The sequence below is a fragment of the Psammomys obesus genome, unplaced genomic scaffold, assembly GCF_907164565.1.
Source record: "Psammomys obesus unplaced genomic scaffold, mPsaObe1.curated_primary_1811, whole genome shotgun sequence".
In the NCBI taxonomy this organism is placed as follows: Eukaryota; Metazoa; Chordata; class Mammalia; order Rodentia; family Muridae; genus Psammomys; species Psammomys obesus.
The window spans coordinates 20,390,964-20,415,141 of NW_026596069.1; the positions used below are offsets into that span (position 1 = coordinate 20,390,964).

Below are 24,178 nucleotides of genomic sequence, written 5' to 3' on the forward strand. Positions count from 1 at the left end.
CACATGTCATGCTGCTCTCTTGTGACCCCTGTGCTTCTTAGATAGAGGCAAGGTGACCAAGAGTTTGAGATCAGCCTCAGTTACATAATGAGTTCAAGGGTAGCCTGGATGACATGAGATCTTGTATGGGAACAAACAAAATGGTCGAAAAATACAGTCCACAAAAAAGAGACACCTATTGGCTTGTTTACATGGGTGTGGTCAGGTGGCAATGTGTACTTCATGTGCAAGGCCCTGGGGCAGCAAGAAGAAAGACACCTGTTTACCTTAGTGTTTCTCGGGTTTATCTGCTCTCTAACCATCCCTCACCCCCACTTGGCAGGAAACACCTTCTAACACTGTGAGAAACCCATCACCATGGGGAAAACACAAATTTTCGCCAACTTTCAAAGAGTTCTTTAAGTTTGTACTGTTTAAAATAACTACAGTAACAATATAGAAATTCCAGAAGTTCATAAAGCCACTTAGGAGTTTTTGACTTGGCTAAATTACTTAGTGTTTTTAAAGTTCTTTTGGAAATGGTTTAATATTAACTCATGACATTAGAGAGACAGTCTTTGGTTAAGAGTGCTGACTGTTCTTCCAGAGGACCCAAGTTCAATTCCCAGCACCCACATGAGGAACTCCAGTCCCAGGGGATCCAACACCCTGTCTGGCCTCCATTGTCACTTCATGCCCATGGTATACAGACATCTATAGAGGCTAAATAAATAAATATGTTTTTTTAAATTTAGAAAACAACATAGTGTTCATTCATACACCATGGTCTTTGACTAGTCTAGATGGCACACAGCCCTTGATTGCATGTCTAACACTCAGGGAGTGCTCAGAAAATCCCAACGTGGGTGATGCAATTTGTGAACTCTAGCAGATTTGCTCTTAAGAAGAGTCTGGACTTAGATCCTGTCTTGAAAACAGCAATGGAAAAGTCTAGAAAGAGATCCATCAAGCTCTGATTAGACTTGAGAAAGTGGGCAAAAGTGTCTCATCCTTTGAAGTTGGAGGGGGAAAAAATCTACCTGACTGTATTAGTTTCCCTGGGCTTTTACACCAAGTGCCACAGCAAATGGAGTCTGTAACCAGAATTTCTTGTCTCACAGGTCTGGAGGCTGGAAGCTAGAAACTGAGGTGTTGGTAGGGCGGCTCCTTCTGAGGGTAGTGATGTGAATGGCTCTCTCCTTTCTTTTGTCTTCTTCTCCTTCCTCCTCTTTCCACTTCCTCCTTCCTCTCCTTCCTCCTCTTTTCTCCTCCTCTTCTTCCTTCTCCTTCCTCTTCCTCTGCCTTTGTTCTCCTCCTTCCTCCTCCTTCTCCCCCTTCCTCCTCCTCCTTCCTCTAAAGAGACGTAGTCTTAGTGTTGTCCAGACTGGCCCCAGGGTGGCAATTTCTCCCAAGTGCCTAAGGCTGCAGGCACGCACCACAGCACCTGGCTGCCCTGGTGGTCCTCGTAGATGCACCCTTCTGTCCTGTGCCTTAATTATATACATTCTTTGCACGTCTATATCCAGATCTTTGTCTTTGACAAACTTCATTGGTCATCTTTCTCAATTCCATGAGCAAAGACTTGAGAAGAATCATCTTAAAAGAGAAAGGATTTCTTTTGGCTCATAGTTTGAGGGCACACGCTCAGTCGTGGCAGAGAAGACATGGTGGTGAGTGGCTAAGCAGAGGCCTCTGGGTGGAAAAGGCAAGGCTGTAATTCACAAGCCCTGTACCAGTAAACATATGGACATGTTTGGCCCCATGTCCAAGGGGCTTTCACAACTTTCTAAAATAGTACCACCAACCAGGTGTTACTATAGTTTAAACACTTGAGCCTGTGGGGCACATGTCATATTCAAAACACTACCTATCAGAACTGCCACCAGTGGACTCAGAGGATGTCCCTGGGAAAGCCACCTTTCTTCTTGATGCTCTCTGCCAGAATTCCGACATTTCGGCCAGCTCCAGGAAGAGACAGTACTGTTGTAAACTCATTCCTCACTGGCTATTAAAATAGCATTTTTCCCTTAATAAGAAGGTTCCAGAAGCGGGGCGCATGGCTCGCTAAGTAGGTAGAGTGCTCGCCTGCCATTCACGAAGCCTGACTCCCAGAACTGCATGAATTGGTATGATGGCACATGCCTGTAATCCCAGCACTTGAGAGGTGGAGACAGAAGAACCAAGAGTTCAAGACTTGGTTATCTATGAAGTCTGAGACCAGTTTAGGATAAAAGAGTCACTGTGTCAGAGAACAAACAAACAAACAAACAAACAAGCTCAAACTGAGAAGGTCTCACTGTGAGCCCTTGTGGCCAGCATACCACCAAGCTTCCTTGTTCTAATGGGAGGACCAGTGAGCCGGGCATCAGCTGTCTAGAGGAGCCCTTGAATCTGGCTCCCCAGACTTCCGGTCTTTGGAAGTTAAAGTGGAAGTTGCCAGCCCAACGCTTTGGTAGTCCACGCCATGTTAATTAAAACAGAGATGCTCCTACCCTTCCACGATCTCCAGGCAAACTACAGTGAACTTTCCAGAAGATACACCCTAAAGGATGGTCATTTAAGTTTGCCGTTTGAGACATATTAAACAATTTAGAGCAAAGGTGTGAAATTGTCTGGCACCATCATTTTAGTAGTTATTTTTAGAGTGATTTTTTTTAATTCTCGTTTGTTACAGTTTTCCCACTCTTTTTTCTTCATATCACTTTAGAAATACATGTGAATTAAGGTCAATTAGCATGTGTGTCGACATCCACCTCAAACTAAATCTCCAAAGTATCTTCGTATCACTCTTGAAGAGGTAATAATTTCACCTTAAGTGGCAATTAAAAAGTAAGAATTAAACTTAATAACCTCTGTGGGGGTATCTGAGGTCTTCTGCTACAGAGCAGATCCTCTCAAGTCATCAATAACGTGGGTGGGTAGCATTCCCCCTCCCATGCAGGTGTACAGGGCTGCACAGCTCCTCTGCGCCACGGAGCAGGAAGGAAACATTGGTTATCTACTGCTCTGGAACTCAGCAGTGCTTTGCTAGGCACTTCTCAGCCGAATCTCAGTTTTCTTCTTCCTCCTCCTTCCAGTCTCGGCCTCACCAGCTATTCATTATCAAAATGTTCATATGCAAATTCTGTGTCAGAGCTACTAACTCAAATATGGTTCTGTGTTAGGAGCCGAACATTAATTTAGCTAAGTGTATTGTCAGATTTGACACTGAGGACATACTCATGCTAATTAGGACAGGTAATGTGAATAGTCCCCTGCTCGAGCTGTCTCATTAACACCGAGCAGAATTGATTTTGACGCTTTCTTACAGATTTTTAAATTAAGAGTAACAAATGGCAGCAATTGGCTCTGAATACACAGGCTTTTACTGAGGGCAGCCACAATCCCTTTCCATGGTTACTTTTTACATTTTAAGTATGTTAATGCCTTACCTCCTCCTATCCCTGTCTTTATTATCATCTAACCAAATTATGTTAGAGCAGCTGATTATAGCTTCACAAAGAGACACAGCCATCACTGCTTAATTTGTTTAACATTTTAATAGCCACGGAACAGGATAGCAAGTATATTATTAAAATTATAAAATTATTCCGATGATGGAATTTGAGTCTTGGTTTATATAAGTGGCAGAGTGAGTATTACATTTGGGGCTATCTTCTCCAGACGGTGGAAAACAGACCGGAGAGTTGTAGCCACTATTATCAACTCAATTATATTACCATTAGCCTAAGACAATTAGAGGGCCATTGTGTTTTCAAATATAAAGGTTGAGCGTATTTAAAAATTGGTCTCAAAAAACCCTTTTCCATAGAAGCGACAGAGCGGTACATGAACGATCAGGCACTGTTTCACCATTCCCGAGACTTAGCTCAGCGTGCTTGTGTGTCTGATGCACAGAGAGAAGACAGGGGTTCTACTTCATGCCGGAAATCCCAGCTGGTGGGAGCTGGAGCCCGGAGGATTGCGAGTCTGAGGCTAGCCTGTGCTGGATGGCACGTGTCTGATTTCAAGAAGTACACCAAGGGATTATGTTTTGTATTTCTGAGATAATTTCTGTTTAAGTGAGAATTCCTTACACAGTGATTAGTTGAGGCTATAAGGAGTTTTCTGGCTACAGGCTAAGAATAATACTTAGGAGATTTAAGCATTCTGGATTTTAAAGGCAGAGAAGGGGGAACAGAGAGAGGCAGAGACAGCAGCAGAAAAAGGCATCAGATTCCTCTGGAGCTGGAGATAGAAGTGGTTGTAAACTTGGGTCCTGTGAAAGAACAGCGTGTGGTCTTCATTGCCAAGCCGCCTGTGCTGGATAGTTTTATGTCATCCTGACACAAGCTACAGTCATCCAAGAAGAGGGAACCTCAACTGAGAAAAATGACTCCATAAAATCTGGCTGTAGGCAGGCCTGTGTGGCATTTTCTTAGTCAGTGATGGGGGCTCCCATTGTAGGTGGTGTCATCCCTGGGCTGGTGGTCCTGGGTTCCATAAGAAAGCAGGCTGAGCAAGCCCTGAGGAACAAGCCAGTAAGCAGCACTCCTCCGTGGCCTCCACATCAACTCCTGCCTCCAGGTTCCTGCCCTGTGTGAGCTCCCTCCTTGGCTTCCCTCGGTGGAATGTATTTCTGCATGTGTAAGCCAAACAGACCCTTTCCTCCCCAAGTTGCATTTGGTCATGGTGTTTCGCATAGCAGTAGTAACCCTAAGACACCATCTCTCCTGCCCTAAGTATGACTGTTCATTGATATCCAAGTTGTATTTAAACAGATTTGAGAATGAAGTAAAATCCAGAAAGAGAATCACTTCACTGCACATGTATTTATCCAGGTTTTTGAGACAGGGTTTTACTGTGTGGTACTGGGTGACCTGAAACTTGTCACATGTAACTCAGGATGGGCTGGAACTTTCATCACTCCCTCCACGCCTGCTTCCCGAGCTCTGGGATAACGGACGCGTCCTCCCACATCTGGCTCTCCTTCATGCTCTTGATGATTCACCTCAGAAGCCCATGGGTACTCACTCTGCACGAGCTGCCAAGGGCTTAGCTTTCTAGGTGTTTGGGTTGCAAGTGTCCTTCTGTGAAGAATAGAAGATGCTGGGATTGTCCAGTTTAAAGAATAAGGACATAAGGATGGAGGATGAGCATATGCAAGAGTGAAATTTTATACCCCTCAAAAGTCATCAGTAATTTAAAAAATAATGGTTATTTGCAACATTTTGAAAACCAGTGTTAAAAAGTGACAAGTTTTGTTTTGGTTTGGTTTTTTTGAGTTCTGTTCTAGGCACTAGACAAATATTTTCTGTGACTTGTTACTTGTTTGTGAAGTTTTTTTGGTTTTTGTTTTGTTTTGTTTTGTTTTGTTTTGTTTTTTTTAAATAATAACCACAAAATTCATGATGACTACTGTTGCCAAGATGCTTAAACTGAGGTAAAAAGCGCGTACTCTTCCAGGGTGGGAGAGCGACAGTGTGCTTGTATCTCTCTGCCTCTGCCGCATGCTGCTCAGGTGTTGACAACAGCTTTCCGAACAGAAAAATCTGAAGCGTGGCTGTCAGCTCACAGTACTGTACCTTAAAACATTCACTTCATCTTAGGATGTTATTCCTTTCATCACAGAGTGAAGGTCCACCTCGGCTCTTGGAGCCTGTCTCATGGTCTGGGTGCTTACATATCGGGAGCCTGCATTGCTTCATTCTGCTTCTTGAGGCGCTGCATCTCTTCCATCCCAGGGGGAATCATGTGGTTTCCCTTTCTGCCTCTGCTCTCTGTCTTGAAGCGGTTCTGGCTCTGAGTGGCTACTGACAGATGAAAAACAATCTCTGTGAAGGAAGGTGAATGAGAGGGTACTATGATGCAGCATCTTTTGAATCCCCTTCTGAAACGACACGTTGGGTTGTTGCAGTCCACAAATGCTTGTTTTGTGCCTACTAAATCCGGCTTTGTTGTAAAGGGCCCAGCAAGTAAAACGTACAGCTTTCCCCTTGATAACCCTCCAGCCTGGTCGATTTTCAAGCACGATTTTGAATAGCACATTTCACTGGTGAAGAAACCCTGGGTAAGAAACTGGGGTGAAGTTGCCTGTCTTCTCTCTCTCTCTCTCTCTCTCTCTCTCTCTCTCTCTCTCTCTCTTCCCCCTCTCCCCCTCAGTGTATAGCGTCATCCCCACGAAGCAGTCTGGCAACCTCCTTGTCGTTTTTTTAACCAACACAATACCTAGCTCCCTAATATTCTGCTCCGACCCGCCATCACCCTGGGTAATTCCTGCATTAGGGCAGGCTGCCCAGTTCCTTGTGACACCGTTGTTTTTTTCCTGGGTGGTATTAATATCCTAACTTCATTTCCACAGAACTCTGACTCTCATTACCATTGTCATTCTTACTTACTGACCTGTACACTGTGTGACAAGCAAACACCAAGAAGCTATGAAGCTAGGTTTTTGTTGTTGGTGGGTTTTTTTATGGGTGGGATGAGGGTGGAACAAACCAGAAGGCATTTGAGGGCCACTAGCCATTACCCTAAAGGACAGAACACTGTGGCATTTTATTGGAAAATAGATCAGAACACTCAGTTGCAGAGACTCTGGACTGGCTCTGTCGTCGTCACTTTGTTCATCCTCTGCTGTGCACGAAAAAGAAGCAAGCGCTACATGAAGGTCTGTGCAGAGCTGACAGGAATGGTGGGTTCTCACTCCATGGTTTCCCCTCCAGCGTACCTGTTGCTTATAACTGCTTCCTTCTTCTATTCTGTTTGCCAACATTTACCTGTGAGTCTGCATCGGCAAACTTCCCACTGGAACTAAAACTGTATCTACTCAATTTTCCAAAATTTAAGCCTAGACCCTGTCATCCGGACATGTTAGCAGATGACAGGAGCAATTTGTAAGACCCAGGGGAGTCAAATCTCTCTAGACTGCTCATCACAGAAGCCCACGAACAGAGGGACAGAGTAGGACCCTGCTTTGGGAACAGACAGGGGGACCTGCCCACAAGCAAAGGGGCAATAGACAGAAACTTGCAGAATTTCTAGGCATTTAGTAGTCAGGGTGCACGTGCCTAGCACAAAGCTCCGACTTTGACCCCATCCCACATAAATTGGGCATAGTGATCCCAGCATTTTGGAGGTGGAGGCAGGAGAAGCTGAAGTTTAGAGTCATAGGGCTAGAAAGATGGCTCAGCCAGTAACATGTAAGCGTGAGGACCAGTGTTCAGATCTTGTCACCTCCACAAGAGCATCCACAGGGCTGGTGGGCAGAGACGTGAGGAGCCTGGTGGTTTGCTGAATCCCTGGGAGACCCTTTTCAGTAAGAAAAGCGAAGGACAACAGAGGAAGACACCAGATGGTACCTCTAGCCTCTGCATGTGCATGCCTGGGTCCGTTCACACACACTCACTATATGCATATGCACCAAGACGGTCAAGTCATCCTTAGCTACAGAACAAGTTCAAGGTCAGCCTGGCATATGTGAGACCTTGTCTCAAGAGAACACTAACAAAATGTAAAAGTGGTCTCGCCCAACACACATTGTTTTTCTGTATCTTCTTGTCCTTCCTTTTCAACTTTTCCTCAGTTTTCCCTCCCATCTTCCTCCCACTCTCAGCCTTTCCTCACTTCCTGCCTCCCTTCCTTTGCTTCTCGTTTTTCCCTTGCTTTTTCTTCTGGCCTTTCCCGTCTCTCTAGCTATGGTACTCTTTATTCTCACACATTTAGCCACCACACTGTTCCACCATCTTGACATCTTTTTATTGGATTATGGTTAAATAACCATGTCATAAAACATAGTCGAAGCTTTTACGAGTGACTGAAAAAGACTTCACATTCTTATCTTGAGTGTCAGGGCTCCCTAGTGTGTGCAAATGGAGATACAGTTCAGGGCCGGTGGGCCAGATTTCACACAGACCTGACGTCTGAGACAGGAGGGTGTGAGCTTCGATCTCAGAGCCCTTGAGCTTCCGACTTCAAACCTGCAGCCTCTGCTGGCCTCCAGCCCCCAGTCTACAGATGGCTGCCTTGCTGTTCCTTTTCTGTAAAGGACAATAACGGACCCTGTCTTCCCCCTTCTCTACCCTCTAATGACATAAAGGTCAAATAGCTATTCATAGTCTTTGGCGTACTCAGATCTCAAAAACAGCTACTCTGATAAGTCAGTGTGTGAATAGAAGGCATGGTATTTTCCTTTTCATAGCAAAGTTTGCTTCCCAATCGTGTTGCTCTTTAAAAACGTTTTGCAGGGTGGTGGCCCCTGCCTGTAATCCCAGGGCTTGGCAGGTAAAGGCAAGGAGAGTCAAGAATGTGAAGTCATCATCGGTTACATAGTGAGGCCAGCCTGGGTTCCATGAGACCCTGGTTTTTGTTGTGGTTGTTTTGTTTTTAAAATGTTGGTTCATTTTTTTTTTTTTTTTTTTTTAGCCTTTTGGTGTTTATTTTAAGCAATGTCTCCTAGAACCCAGATGTCTCCTGTTCAGTGGGAAGCTTGTAAAGAAAAACTGACAACGTGCTGGGGGCCAAGGATGACTTCATTGTGTCCCTTTTCCTAAACTCAACTTGCATTCAACCCTGTCTCCTACGCCAGAAGTCCCAGAGACCACTGTCCTCTCCCACTGCTCCCTAGACATGAATCCTCTCTGTTGTCTCCAGGGCCAGCAGTTCTGTTACGGGCACTGTTGGGCCTCACAGTCATACTTGGCAGATGTGGCGGCAGTTCCCGCCACAGCGTAAGGAGGAGCCTTACCATTAGCCATGCTGGCTGCTCTTGGTGTAAGTTATACCCTGAAGTACAAATGTCTTGGGGAGGGAGGGAGTTCTCTGGAGTCTAGATGATGTGTGATGTTTCAACCAGGGTGGTGTTATGCTGGCTAGTTTCATGTCAGCTTGACACAGGCTAGAGTCACTTGGGAAGTGGGAAATGCAGCTTTCGCCACCTCCACATCTATTTGCTTAATGCCAGGTCCCGTTTGGGGATGAGCCTCTGAGAATTAGGATGACCCAAGCAAGCAGGAGAAAATAAGCCTGTGTATGTCTCCTGTCTATTTATTTATGTAATCACTTCCTAGCTCACTTGGGAAGATACACACTGACTCTGCTTACAAGCGATGCTTGCTTTATTTTATAAAATATGCTTCATATTGCTAAAGCAGACTTTTTCTGTTAAAGAATTTCAGGCAAGCTCCTTTAAGACCCCCTTGGCCCTGGGGAGATGGTTCACTCAGTAAACTGCTTGCCACATGAGCACATGAACCAGAATTCTAATCCCCAGGCTCTATGTAGAAGCTAGGAATGGTGGCATACACCTCTGACCTCAGTCCTAGGGAGTCACAGATAGAAGGACTCCTGGGACTCAGTGACCAGATCAGTGATCAGGGAGAGACCTTGTTTCAAACTCTCAGCTGGAGAACAATCTGTGAGGACACCTGATATCACTGTAGCTTCAGCACACGTGTGTACATATACATACACCACCCGCACAAGCATACAAATTGCTCCATGTTCTATTTGTCTGAGACAGATTTTCACTATGTATCCCAGCCCTGTCTCCCAACACATAATCCTCCTGCCTCAGCTTCCCAAGTGCTGAGCTCTCATCCATACAAACAACACTCCAATACGAGGCTGCTCAGGAAAAGACTTTCCAAAGTGGGCATTCTACAGCCAAGCACAGTGTTTTCTTAGCTGCTCCACCTGCAAGTGAAAGCAAGTACAAAGTAATAGTGATTAAAACCTAATCTTCCCCATCAGCTGGAGAAATCAGTGTGGTTGCTGAGCACTCTCTCTGACTTGGCTTCTTTTTCTGCTTGTGCTATTTTGGGAGTGCCTTTCATTTGATTGCCAATTCTTTATTCTTGCAAAGGAATTTAAAACTCCCATTCTGACCTCCTAAACTGCAAGCTTTCTTAAGATGTTTGAGTTTCAAAGGTTTGTATTTTTTTTTTTTTTAAGATCATAGAGTAGTGAAAATTCAGAACTGGAAAGAGCATCGTGGACCATCTGCTCTAACCAAATGTATGTGTTATAAAGGGGAAACTAAAGAAAGAGACAGAGTGATTGTCCAAGGCCATATGCACTGGTGGCATGGCTTAGACTGAAGATTAGCTGCTTCTTCACTGTGTCCTTGGAAAACACAGATCTGAGTGTAGGAATCTATGTATCAACACCTGCGCCATCAGAGGCACCAACTAGGCTTCCTGTTTCCAAGGTAGCTGGGCACCGGGGCAGTAGCTCACTTGGCTAAGTGCTTTCCTACAGGCATGAGGCCCTAAGTTCTATCCCCCAGAACATGCAGGAGGAGGTTTAGGCGTGGTGGCACATGCTTGTCATTCCAGAGAATCCTGAAGACTCACTGGCCTGCCAGTCTAACAGAACTGGTGATCTTCAGGCCCAGGAGAGCCCCTGTCTCAAAGGAGGTAGATGGCATTCCTGAGGGCGACACCCAAAGTTGCCTTCTGACCTACACACACACCTGCATGCCCATGCACCTGAATAAAAACACAATGTATACTGCTGCCCCTGCAGACACACACACTTGCATACTCTTGCACCTGCACACACACACGCACACAACAGAACACAGCAACCAAGAAAACAATTGGGTCAAAGTGAGAACATTCTTGTGATGTGGAAATTCTAAATATAGGTATGCTGTATTTTAAAAATGATATGCCCTAGATTTATGGAACCAAGCAAAGTGTATTCTCTGCACCACAGTCTCGTTTGCCTTCAAAGGGACTCAGGTAAGGGCACTGAGAAGTAGCCCTCATAGCAGGCAGGTCTAGCTGTGGGCCACGGGCCTCATGCGTCCCAGCATAGCAATGAATGTGGACAGACACATTTGGTGATGACAGCGCTATGTCTGAGAGTTGGACACACCTGATTTAAAGCATGACGATTTAAAAAAGGGTTTTATATTTATAGGCATCTCTTGTCACCAAGAATTTATGAGCATGTAGCCATTGATCAAGCAAACTCTCAACTCCCCCAGCTGTTAACAGCCGCAGTGCCTTAGCCTGGTGCCAAACTCAGTAGCCAGTGAGCATTTTCGAAATGAACGAGCCAACCAGCTTTTAATGAAAACATGAATTTGTGTATCTAAATTTTTATTCTTTTAATACAGATAGGGCAGGCAACTGAGCATTTCAAAATCTAGCAGGGGTTCTTAGTAACTCAGCGTTTGAGGAAATGCATTTAGCTTTTGATAACTCTACTGGGCAAGGGAGTGTGTGTGTGTGTGTGTGTAGGGAGAGGGCAACTTAGGTTATCACACTCAGAAATGCCATCCACCTCCTTTGAGAAGACATATTTGTGTGGTGTTACCTGCCTTGTTTTTTGAGACAGGGTCTCTCACTGGCTTGGAATTTGCCAGGTATGCTAAGACAAGATGGCTGACCAGTGGGCCCTGGGAGGGGGGCAGTCTATTTGCCTATTTCTCCTCAGTGCTGGCAGTGCAGACCCTGACTAGGAGCCCAGGTTTTATGTGGGTTCTAGAGAATAGCTCATAGTCCCCAAGCTTTCAAGGCAGATACTTTGTCAACTGAGACCCCTCCCCTTCCCTGGACAAGGGATTTTTATGGGTCCATATGGGCAGTCAGTAAGTAGTCATATCGGTATCCATTTAGAGGCAGGTATGGCCCACAGAACCAGGAACCGGGGCAAATAGAGTACCACTTTCCTGTGATGGGGTAAACAGAGACTCTGGAGGAACGGGAGGCCCACCGCCAGGAACAGCAGGCTCCTGCCTCCTTTGTGACCAGTAACGGTCCTTGAACTTGCTACAGCCCTCCCTAGACAGACCAGTGGGAAGAATGTGGATGGTACAAATGGCAAATTCACCCCTTCTGGGAAAGCCTGAGCACACGGGTCATAGGAGAGTGGCAACCTTATCTCACTACACAAAGGGCATCATGTAAACTAGCATGGTAAATTCATTACTAGGTAATTACAGGCTAAGCCACTTGACCCCAGAGTCAACTTCCTTCTCTGTGAAATGGTGATAATGCTTAACATCTCACAGAGGTTTCTGGTTTCAGCCTAGAAGGCCCTCTGTTAAGACTCTGTGTCATAGCCAAACCCTTTTTGCCACTCATATGGTCCCTCTGAGACTTGCAGAGCCCTGACCCCTCCCAGGATCATGGGAGATTTTGTCTGACCCTCGGCCTGAATCATTCTGCCCTTCCTGAGACTTAGAGCCTGGAAGGCAGGCATCTGGGAAGAGGGAACAGACAGCCAGATTGGCCTCAAGTGTAGGCGCCATGGGCTTTTGCCTCTGGCCTTCAGGATCAAACTAAATAGGGCCCTGTGTTATGAGCTTACCATGACCTGAGGCCTGTTTGATTTTCTGCTCTGCACATTTCCTCTCTGGCAAGAAAAGAAAGGGGAGGAAGCAGTTTCCCGAAGTTAGTTCCATTTCTGAGTTCCATCTTCCACTTCCTTCTACATTGTCAAAATCTCTGTTGTAGAGGCAGGCCGCGGCAGCCACTGACAGCCTTCCCAACTGATGTCATCGAGCAATAGCATCTTGATTTTTTTTACTCTTTTCAAAATAGGATTTAAAAAAATACTTCAAAAGTGATAACTGTTTATTTTCTCGTAGTATTAATTTTTAAGAGGCCAACAGATACCTCAGGCAGTGTAGTGAGTACCATCCAAGCTCTAGGCCTGAGTTTAATCCCTGGAAACCCTTTTTTTAAGAATCCAGGGCTATTCACTTTGCAGCCTCAAGGCTGGAGAGGTGGGACGGGGCGGGGCTCGGTCTAGCCTACTTGGTGGGTTTTAAGCCTGTGGAAAACTTTCTGAAAAAAAAACCTAAGGTGAGGACTGAGGAAGGACAACCTGTCTCTGGCTTCCATGCACACGTGTCCCCATTCGTGGACATGTACGCGCATACACTTTTTTAAAAGCTTGTAACATTACCACCTACTTCCAAACTCCTAATGGTTTGATGCAATAATTTTCGGGGGTTTTTTGTTCATATTCTTTAAACCAACAGATAGACAGACAGCCTTTTTCTCTAAAATTATTATCCCAGGCTCACTCTGCCACTTTAATACTACATTTGTATTTGTAAAAAAAAAAAAAAAAAAAAAAAAATTAACATACAGGGTAGAGCTCTACATTTAAAAACACTGTATTTTAAATATATCACAAATCAACCCAATTTTAAAATTACTTAACAAAATTCCATCGGTTTTTTTGGTTTTTTTTCCTCAAGTTCATTTTCCTTTTGGAAAAAAGAAAAACATGGGCATTCTTTTCCTGATGCCGGCATACTCATCTAATAATGGAGCTCTGCAGATGTGTATTTCATTATTCCAAAGAAGAAAAAGAGGGGGAAAAAGGGCACGTGGGGGGCCTTTACCTCACATCTGCGAGAGGGCCTGTGTGCTGCATGCAATACAGGGGCAGCGGTGACCCTCATCCTGGCCAGTCCCAGAAGATCAAGTCGGCTTCAAGTTAGGAAGGGCCTGCACACCCGTGTAGGGTTAGAGGCCATTTCAAAAGAACTTTGAAGCACACCTTATTCTTCGTGTATTTCTTTCCATGGAACTCAGATTTTTATTCCGAGAAGAAACAGTTCAGCGGTAGGGCCGGCCTCGTTCTCCCCCAGTTTTCTGCACTTTGTCCAGGGTGCGCTCTGTCTGTCACCAAGGTAGGTGTGCTCTGGCCTGTTTCCTCTTCCTCTACAGCCCGAAGCGCCACACTGCAGTCCTTTTGCCTGGAGATGTTAGCACATTTCCTATACCTTCTGCTAGGTCTGCAGAAGGCTCCAGGCATCTGGGTTACGGTTTGCCATATTCATTGGGTAAACGCTGTGTAAAGGGCTGTTCTGCAGTGATGAGGAAGACATTGGTGGATGCCCAGTGTGCCTTCCTTTGACCCTCTGGGTGTGCAGTTCCAGAGGCAGAAGGTGCTGTGACTGCTGTTTGTCCCTTCTCTGGGCAGCGTGCTCACTGTGCCCCTCCAGGAGCACTCTCTCAGCCTCTGTCATGCCTCACTGTTTTGAGACATGGTCTCATGAAGCCCAGTCTGGCCGTGTAGCTGATGATGACCTTGAACTCCAGATCCTCCTGCCTCTAGCTTCTGAGTGCTGGATTCTAGGCATGTACCACCACACCCAGCTTATACAGCGACAGGGAGTGACACGGGCCTTACATGTGTTAGCCGAGCACTGAGCTACACCCCCAGCTCCTTCTTCTTCCTCTCTCTCTCTTTCTCTCTCTCTCTCTCTCTCTCTCTCTCTCTCTCTCTCTCTCGCACACATGGACAATTCGGTAGTCAAGTGTGCCCTAGAGCTCACTGTGTACCCCGCATTAGCCTTCAGCTGAGGCAGTCCTCCTCCTTCAGCCTTCCCAGTGCAGGAATTACTGGCATGGGCTACTTACTATTCGCAGCTTCTCCTGCCATCTCTGCCTCTCTCAAAGGTCGGAAGGTTTATCTCTGTTGATCTTAGAGAGGCAGCTAGAAGCAGATGGTCTGGGAATTTCTCCAGGATCGTGACAAGCACAGGGCTGAGGCTAACCCAGGTCCTCCCATTCCAGACGCATAGGTTCTTTCTCTTCACACTAAATATACCCCATATAAGAAACTTTGCCAGACACATGAACTTTTGAAGATGACCCCTACTTAAAAAGAACACGATTTATTACAATATGGGGATGGAACTATGTTTTAACTATACTTTTCACTTTCTAGCCTGCACTAGTCTGCGGTTTGATTTCTGGTGAATGTGGGGTGGTTCTGGTAACAAGCTACAAAAGCAATACTGAGATTGTTACAGTGTGGGACAACAGGCTAAGCAGGCTCGGTGCAGGGCTGGAGACATTGTCAGTGGCTGAGAGTGCAGACTGCTCTTGGAGGAGAGCCAAGCTCGCTTCCTCACACCCACATCACCTGTAACTTCAGCTCCAGGGGACCAGAATCCCTCTTCTGGCCTCCACAGGTGCTATGCTCACGTGCATGCTTACACACACACACACACACACACACACACACACACACACACACACACACGCACACACACACACACTTAAAAAAAATAGTAAAATGGCTCTATGAACTTACAAGAGCCTGTGAGTTAAGTAAGTGGAAGTTTTGACATGAAATTTGGATGCTCGGCTTTTTGAGAACTCCTTCCTCACTGTCTTCCAGATGGTTGAGATTGATGGAAACTGTCCTCTAAGTAGATTAAAAATGTAGTAGTCATCAAATTTGAAGCAGTCTGGTGCTTGTTGACCCTTTTTGAAAATCCTATGTAATGATCAGTAAGGAGTTTTTTGTTTCTCTGGGCTCACGCTTATTCTGTTCTTCATTTAAAGTCAATAGAAAGCAGAGCTTAGCACGTGAGAAATGCATAGTCACAGGGCTGGAGAGAATGAGAAACAGGAGGCTTCCTTCGGTGCCTGGACAGTGTTTGAGAAGCTTGCTACAGGGCTAAGGAACAATGCTGGCAAAGTGATGACTTTAACAAGAATCACGCAGAGGCCAGTCGAGTTGTGTCATTCTTGAAAGAACACGCCCAAGTCAGCCACAGAGTTCCATCCCTCGGAGCAGATTCCTGCCGAGGAGCCATTGTGTTATACTTAGCATGCTACAAATGTCTGTCAGGATGTCTGAAGTAAGGGTATCAGAATGCTGCTTTCCCTGAGTATTCCACCCACAGGATATAGAGGTTAGGCAGGGGAGGGAGTGTGTGTGTGTGTTCAGTTGGTCGGGGGTTAGGTGTGTGTGGGTAGCTGTTGGCGGAGAGGGAGGAAGGGAGGCAAGCAGGGAAGGAGAGACAGAGAAATAGGGGTTGGTTCATGCATCTTAGTTGAAACTGGGGGAAAGGGTCTAATCTGTATCAGATCTCTTTCCTCCTCTCATTGTGCACTATAAAATATAAAATAATGTATTTTTTCTTCACATGCCTTTCTAGAGGTATCGCCTGGTTCTTTCCCCAGTGAAAGAGCTGATAGAGTCCAACTTGAAAGTGAGCCTGACATGACAGGGGCATGCATTCTTAACAGATAGAGTCATTAAAACTTTCAGCTTAAACTTGATCGCATTTGTTCGAGGCAGCGCCCGAGGGGCTCCTGTTTGAACAGCACACAGCCAGGTTAGGCTGAGGAGACAAATTTTTCATTAGCTTCTCTGGGAAGATGCCTGAAGTGAAATCCCTTGAAGGGTTCTATTCCCCCCCCCCCCAAACCAGTGCTGGGTAGGTGAGATGGATGATTAAGCTACAGAGAGGCAGCAAAGGGAAGCAGCTGGGAGATGTTAATGTAGAGATAAACCGATTGACATGCCTGGAAAATCTGTGTGGGCCAGATATGGGCAAAGGCAGAATTAGAAATAAAATCCCTCGGGGCGGCTACGTGCCAGAGTATTTCAGTTAGATTTAGCAAAGTCTGTGAAAGGAAAGAATAAACACCTTTAACTCCCTCCCCACACCCCCCCCCACTGTTAGTGTTGGACCCCAAGGCCTCTCACTAGGTAGACTAGTGCCCTACCACTGAGCTCTCCAGTCTTTGTTGACTGTTTCATCTGTTGTCACTTTTTTTTAGGCCACATTTCACTGAAATTTAAGTATCTGATCAGGAGTGTTTTGAGTAGAGTAGGGTTGGTTTTTGTTTGTTTGTTTGAGATTATTTTTGGCTTAATTTGGTGGATTTACCTGGAGTTTAGTATGAAAAGCAAAATTTTGAGTGTGCGTATATCTTAGGTGTGCCTGTGCGACACCCAAACGAACACAGAACTTTCTGGCTCTCCGAAGGCTTTCCCCTGTTCTCCCAGAGGATGGCCTCCGGAGCCCGCCAGTGTTCTGACCTCTATCTTTACAGATGCATCCGGCCTGTCTGCCTGTAGCCCCTCACGGACAGACACACAGCATGTGCTCTCGGGTATCTGATGGCCATCTGCCCTATCCAGAAGGCCCCATTCGTCTGTCATCTTTCCTCATCACGTGGCTTTTCTTTTCTTTTTCTTTTTCTTTTTTCTTTTCCTTTTTGTCATAATGCCAATAAAGAGGACAGAATTGCTGTTGGAAAGAATGAGGAAAATGAATGTATGGTAGGGCTCTGTGCTGCTGGCTTCAGTTAAAAAATTCCCCTGCTTGGAAGATTTTGAGTTCCAAGGGCATGCTGGGCTACATATTAGGACCTGGTCTCAAAATCAAAAAACAAACAAACGCCAACCAAGCAGCGCCAAACAAAAGCACAATGCACAAGCAGGACAAGCAGGAAACACAGCCCTGCTTCTCAGCCTACAGAAGACAGCTGCAGATTGGCCATGAGTTGCTCTTCCAAAGTAGTAAGGAAAAGTCAAGCATGTTTTATTCTATTGCCCAAGATGATAGCCAGTGTCCAGGGTGGCTATTTAAATTAACATTCAAGCGAATTCAAGTGCATTAAAATTAACAATTCAGAAGCTAGGCATGGTGACACACACCTGTAATACTAGCATTCTCAGGCTGAGGCTGAAAGATCAGGAGTTCAAGGACAGCCTGAGCTACAGAAACTCTACTCCCTACAGAAACCAATAAATTAAATATCCATTTTTTTCCATGACAGTGGACACAGTTTGGATGCTCAGGCAGCCAGCTGTGGCCATCAGGTGCCACAGCGAGCAACACTGCTACAGACAGTTTCACGATGTTCAGAGAGCAAACTGTTAGCTCCCTGCCCCTTCCTCTTCCTCACTTATAGGCATAAGGATGCTTTATTGAGCCGTTTTGAGGGATGAGTCAAGTGAGTGGCTAAAACCTCTGCTGTACTGACATTCTAAATTCTAGCATGTAGCCTTCCCTCTTTGGAACTTTGGTGAGGTTCTTTGGAGCACTCTTGTTAGCATCTCAGTGCTTGTCAGTGTCTTATCCACTGTCTCAGCTTATGCCTTCTGGACCTTCCCATCATCCCTCCCAAGCCCACGCCAAGGTTAAGTGAGTCTCCTGAAGCTGCCCTGTGATCCGGCCTTCTTGTTCCCTGACCACAGTCATTTGCTGATGTCTCCTGGGGACCCACAGCCTGGGGCTAGCCTTTCTCCTTCACTGTGTTGTTCAGCACGTGGTAATCATCCCCAGCACTTAGGAGATGTTAATTAATATCAAGGGAGGAAGGGGTGATAGGCCACAGGAGGACAGAACAATAACTGCATAGCTTAGGATGGGAGCAGCTCCAGAAAGGAATTATTAGAAACATTGTGTGTGTTTGTGTGTGTGTGTGTGTGAGAGAGAGAGAGACAGAGAGACAGAGAGAGAGAGAGAGAGAGAGAGAGAGAGAGGGAGAGAGAGAGAGACCAACTTTCAAAACATGCTTCGGTGCTGGTTCCTCAGGAAAGCAACTCTGCATCTAAGTCCTCTGTACTCATTCCAGTACGAGACTGTGGTTTTCCTGTCTGTAGCAATAATATCGACAGACATGTACGGACTCCGGGACTGGCAGGTGAATGATCACCCAGAGATCCAGATGGAAAGCAGCACTGAAGAAGGATAATGGTGTGTCTGCAGCACCTTAGCCTGACAGGCCCCGGTCTCCCAAGGACAGCCTGCCTCAGAGGGAGGCTGCTGTGTGATGGGAAAGGTTCTCTGTCAGGACTAGTGACAGAAATTACAGCTTGCACAAAAATTCATTTGCCCGTGTAACGTGCAATCCAGAGACAAAGAGGCAGAGGGTGGCAGATCGCAGGCCTCAGCATGAGCGAGGTTCCCTGTGCCTCTCCACTGCGCCACCCTGGACCGGGACTTCATCTTCAGGCTTCAGGGGAGACAGCCATTCCATGGCGGGCAACCGTAGTTCTGTCTGCGTGCTCAGCGTCTACATGAAGAGAAAGCGCATCCCTGGCCACTTCTGCCTGGATCTTCCTGGTGGCTGGGGACATGGCTCTGTTAGTAAAGGACGTGCCTCGCAAGCCTGAGGACCTGACTTTCAACTCCCAGAGCTTTTGGGGGAAAAAGCCACTTGTGGGGGCGGCTCACAATTGTGAACCCGGTGCCAGGGAAGCTGAGACAGGAGGAGCCCTGGGGCTCACTGCCTAGCTGGCACAGCCCACCCGACAAGTTCCACATGCATGAGAGATCTTGTCTCAAGAAACAAGATGGCGGCCCAGGTGACCTGTGGCTTCTGCATGTATCCGCATACACATGCACCTGCATAGAGAAACAAAAGGAAACAATTTAAAAGAGCTGATTGAACTGGGACTGGGCAGGAGTCTAGGAGGAACCCCAGGAAGGGTCAGAGACCAGTCCTAATCTTTAACCATTTATGGCTGAGCCCCGCTCCCACTCCGTGTCCACCTGAAGAAGTGCTGGCTTCATTTTAAATTTAGCAGCAGCCATACATTTGTGATTCACAGTGTAAATGACAGGTATCCGGAGAAGCCTGGGATCCTTAGCCAATCAGTTATGCTTTGAATTTTCGCTTCTGCAGTGTTAGAGCTGTGCCGAATGAGGTCACAGTCTAACTACAGTATTAACCCTGCAAATCTGTTCGTTTCCACCCAAGCACCCTCAGGCGGGATATAGAATGTGTCCAATTGAAAAGCTATTACCGACGGTGCAGCGCTGTGATAGGCTGAGGTATGTGAGCGTGTGCGTGTGGGGGCGGGGATCAGGAAATCACTTTCTAATAGGAAGCCACATGGGTATTTCCTAAAAGTGGTTTCCTATTGGTATAGGTGTGCTGTGTAAGTGTGGGTGTGAAACCTTCGCGTGTGAGTCTGTGTGAATGTGTGCACATACAAGTCACAGCATACATGTGGAAATCAGAGGGCAATCTGGGGCCTAATCCTCTACCTTCAACCTTGTTTGAAGGGACCCTGTGCTGGCCACAGGGATAGGAGAGGAGGGAACCTCAGTTGAGAAAATGCTTCCATAGCATTGGGCTGGAGGCACGTCTTTAAGGTATTTCCTTAATTAGTGATTGAAGTGGGAGTGTCCACTGTGGGCGGGGCCCTAGGCTGTGGTCCTGGGTTCTATAAGAAAGCACCTCTCCATGGCCTCTGCATCAGTTCCTGCTTCCAGGTTCCTGCCATGACTTCCTTCAGTGGTGGGCCGCAATGTGGAAACCTAAGGCAAATAAACCCTTTCCTTCTCAACTTGCTTTTAGTCATACTGTTTCATTGTAGCAATAGCAACCCTAACTAACACAGAAATTGGTACCAGGATAGTGGGCTATTGCTGTGACAGACCTGACCGTGTTGTTTTGGGGAGGATCGTGGAAAGGCTTTGCGACTTTTAGACTAGAGAAGTCATTGAGTGTTCAGAGCTCAGTAGGCTGTTCTGAAGGAGCTTGGAAGATAATGTTGAGAGCCTTGTAGACGATGGAGGCCCGGCTTGTGAAGCTTCAGAGGGAAGCAAAGACGCTGCCAGGCCATTTGTGTGAAGAATCTTTGCTTATCTATTCGGCTGGACCTGAAGAATTGGCTGAGATTAACAAGAGACCAGCACCACTAAATCGAAACCTTTGCTTGGATGGGACAATGGATGCCGACCAACTGGGACTGAAGGACCACCTGGGATTAAGAAGAGCCTAACATCATTGAAGTCTTCGGGAAAGTGTTTTCTCAGGATCAGCACACAGAACCTGTTCCAGAGGTGGCTAAAGCTGTGGCTTGTGCTGGCAGCTGAACTTGGTAGTGTAAGAGTCCAGGTGGTGCTGCGTTTGAAGGCATGAGGGCCATGGAGAGCAGCTGAGGCTTGGGCACTGTTGGAGTCCCTGAGGAGCGCCCGGGAGAGGCTATTGGTTGGTGAATGTGCAGCCCAGTCACGGCACGGAACCCCAGCATTTTGGAGCTGACCGTAGCATGCAATGACCACCCAAAACAGCAGGAGCAGTGGAGTGGAGCCAGCCATACAGGCCGTGTGTGTTATAATGGGCGAAGCCAGAGCAATGACCCAAGCCCTTGGGAAGAGCTCAGAAGATCATGGGTGGATCCCAGACATCGGACATTGAATTATTGACACTGCTGGAGTTTGTTTTTGCTTTGATTGTGACTGTGCTCTGGTTCTTTATTCTTGAAATAAAAAGGTATTGGCCTTAAAACAAAACAAAACAAAACAAACAAACAAAACAAAACAAAACAAAAAAAACCAGAAACCCACAGTTTAAAACCTTGGATTTTTAAAACATTTATGTTTTTAATTAAAAACCTTGGATTTTAAAAGAAAATGATTTTTGTGAGTGTTTAAATTTGTATGACTTGTGATATCAATGTTAATGTGTGTGCCCTTGGGGACACACAGGAAAGGGCTTAATAGTGATGTGTTTGTGTGTCAAGATGACAAGGGGTCAATTGTGCTGGCTGCTTTATGTCAATTTGACATAAGCTTAGAGTCATCTGAGAGGAGGGAACAGAAACTGAGAGACTGTCCCCATAAGACTGGATTGTAGGCGCGCCTGTAGTACATTTTCTCAATTAGTAATGAATGGGTGGCCGGTGCTCTGCCCTTTGTGGGCTGGTGGTTCTGGGTTCTATAAGAAAGCAGGTTGAAAAGCCATGGGGAGCCAGCCAGTAAGCTGCACCCCTCCATGGCCTCCTCATCAGCTCCTGCCTCCAGGTGCCTGACCTGTTTTGAGTTCCTGCCCTCACATCCTTCAGTGATGGACTATGATGTGGAAATGTAAGCCTAATAACCCCCCTTTCTTCCCCAACCTGCTTTGGTCATGGCATTTTTATCAGAAAGATAGTAATGCTACCTAGGACCACTCCTTTGTTGATGGTGGGGTACACCAGGCTAGCTCACTGTGAATCTCTCAGGCAGGCTCCAGCTTCTCCTTCTCACTGGGCGGTGGGAACCCTGGGATCACAGACTCAGGCTGTGGGCCAGGCTGTATATGAATTCTAACTCCATTCCTCATACTTACAGGGCTAGCGTCTTATTTACTGCATCTCCACAGCCCTCGATCCCTTCTTAAGGCTAAAGTAGGTTTTCTGTCACTCTTTAACCTTAATATGGTCTACCATCTGTGATTTTGTTTCGTTTTCCCCTGCCTCATAACCCCTTCAGCTCCTTTTCATTGTGTGTTCCAAAGCGCCCTTTTGTGTTCTTAATTTCTATTTTGCATTATTGAAAACTACAGGAACAAATACTCTAGTGAATACCCATGAATTTGCCACGCGATTTAGGAGCTGAAAAATGAACCTTTTTTAAGTGACAGTTTCTGGGCTGTGTTTCATGTGCCATGCAGAAGAGCACCACACAGATGGTAAACGGTTCGTGCAAGGGCCCATCACCTCCCCTGTTCATAGTGGCTTCGTGGGAAAGCATGCCCAGTCACCACCTCCTTGGACTTGTGTTAACGCTTAAGCCAAGAGGTCTCCTCCAGCTGTCCCAGGGTCAAGAAACCTATGACATTTTGCAAATTTATGACTTTTCACGTTGCGCTTTAAAAACAGCACTGAACAGCTTTCCTTCTGTACTCTCCACCAGCGACATTTTTCAGAATCCTCTTAGCATGTCCATCCCTATTTTTGGTGCGCGTCGAGAGCGTGTTTGGAAACAGTCTCTGGCTAAATTACAGATTTGAGGGTGTGTGTGTGTGTGTGTGTGTGTGTGTGGTCAGTCTCACAGAAAGCTCTTTTGGTTTGTTTCTCAATTGATCATCAACTGAATCATCAAGCTGATGACTCTAAGTAGCTGGCCCTCGTGAGTGCCGTAAACATGGCGTGACTTGCCTGTGGTTGGGAGTCACCTGCCGTTTAAGCATTTTTGCTGTCTCCTGGGATGCCTGGCATCTTTTCTGTTCTTCGGAGTGCAGTTCTTCGAACATGCTCTTGCTGCAGCCACCTGCTGCCCACATCCTGGCCTGTTTGTTCACATCTTCTGCAGTGGCGACTACACACCATAGCAGCTACCTCCGCCTCATCCTCACCTTGGAAGCCTGATCTCCTCGGCAGTCAGGAGCACCGCAAGAAGCCTTTCCATGACCCACAAGCACACTTTATCACTTGAGGGTTCTCTTGTTTGGAAGTACCCCAGAGCCACAGATTCCTGGGAAGAGAACTGGGGAGCAAGTAACTGGCTTTTGATTTTTTTAAAAATCTATTGACTGACAAACCTGTGGTGCCTCTTTGAACAGTTGATGGCTAGGACTGTGAAACACTCTCTTTTGTGATTCAAAAAAAATAGAACCTTAGGAAACTGTCTTACAGAACACACACGGCTAAGATCTCCTTTAGTTCCTTGTGGATAGCAATGAGGAAGCTTTCAAAGAGAAGTATAAACCACACATATTTTATTTGGGTGCATATTGTTTTAAGCATTGATTATCTTTTCATTTGGAATGAATGGGATTTCTCCACAAGCCACTTGTTATTTGCATAAAGTGAAAATTCATTTGTATAATAAGCCCCAGAGTCATTAGAATTGGATTTGAGCACAGGACGTTTTCTCTCTGTTGCAGGGTTTGTTTTGCTTACAGCCGTTACAAAAGTGAGAGAACCTGCTGATTTTCCAGATTCCATTACCAAGTGATTACCACTGGTGCTCCCTCATTCCTCATGACCTGCGTTTCCTGCTTGCAGAAACCGTATCTAAACGCGCTTCTCTCTCCGTAGGACAGTCGGCCCAACATGTCAAGACCCCTGATCACCAGATCCCCTGCATCGCCACTGAGCAACCAAGGCATCCCAACCCCGGCGCAGCTCACCAAATCCAATGCACCCGTCCACATCGACGTGGGCGGCCACATGTACACCAGCAGCCTGGCCACCCTCACCAAATACCCCGAGTCAAGGTAACTGCAAAATCGGATGTCATGCCCAGAAGTACAGTGTTTCATGTGCTTGTCTGGTTTTCCTTCATCAGATGAACAGTGTGGCCTGGTCAATGCCAAGTGCAGGACATGATCTGTAGAGCTCAGGGCCATGGTTATGTGGTTTACACAAGTTGGGACATGGAGTGTATGTCCAAATGTCACTTTCTGAGGACAGGTATATGCATGTAATTCCATCATTCAGGAACTAAGGGAGAAGGATCATGAATTCAAGGCAAGCTGGGGATATATAATGATTTCAGGGCTAGCCAGGACTATGAGTGAGATCCTACATCAAAATTAAAAATGGTGGGGGACAGGGTGAAATGGCTCAGAGCAGACCTAATGGCCTGAGTGCAAACCCATGTCAAGGTGGAAGGAGAGAATCCAGAGGGTTGTACTCTTAAGTTTCACATGTATATTGTGGTGTGAATAGGCTGGCATACACACACACACACACACACACACACACACACACACACACACACACA

The 24,178-nt window shown here is 46.2% G+C and overlaps 1 protein-coding gene across 3 annotated transcripts in view; it reads left to right on the top strand.

Annotated features, from left to right (window-relative positions):
- Positions 1 to 24,178, top strand: part of Kctd1 (potassium channel tetramerization domain containing 1) — a 187,744-nt gene that overhangs the window by 119,911 nt on the left and 43,655 nt on the right. For all 3 annotated transcript variants that reach the window (XM_055625781.1, XM_055625782.1, XM_055625780.1), the window contains exon 2: positions 23,491 to 23,669. In XM_055625781.1, the coding sequence (XP_055481756.1) occupies positions 23,491 to 23,669 (179 nt within the window). The remainder of the gene's footprint in view (positions 1 to 23,490; positions 23,670 to 24,178) is intronic.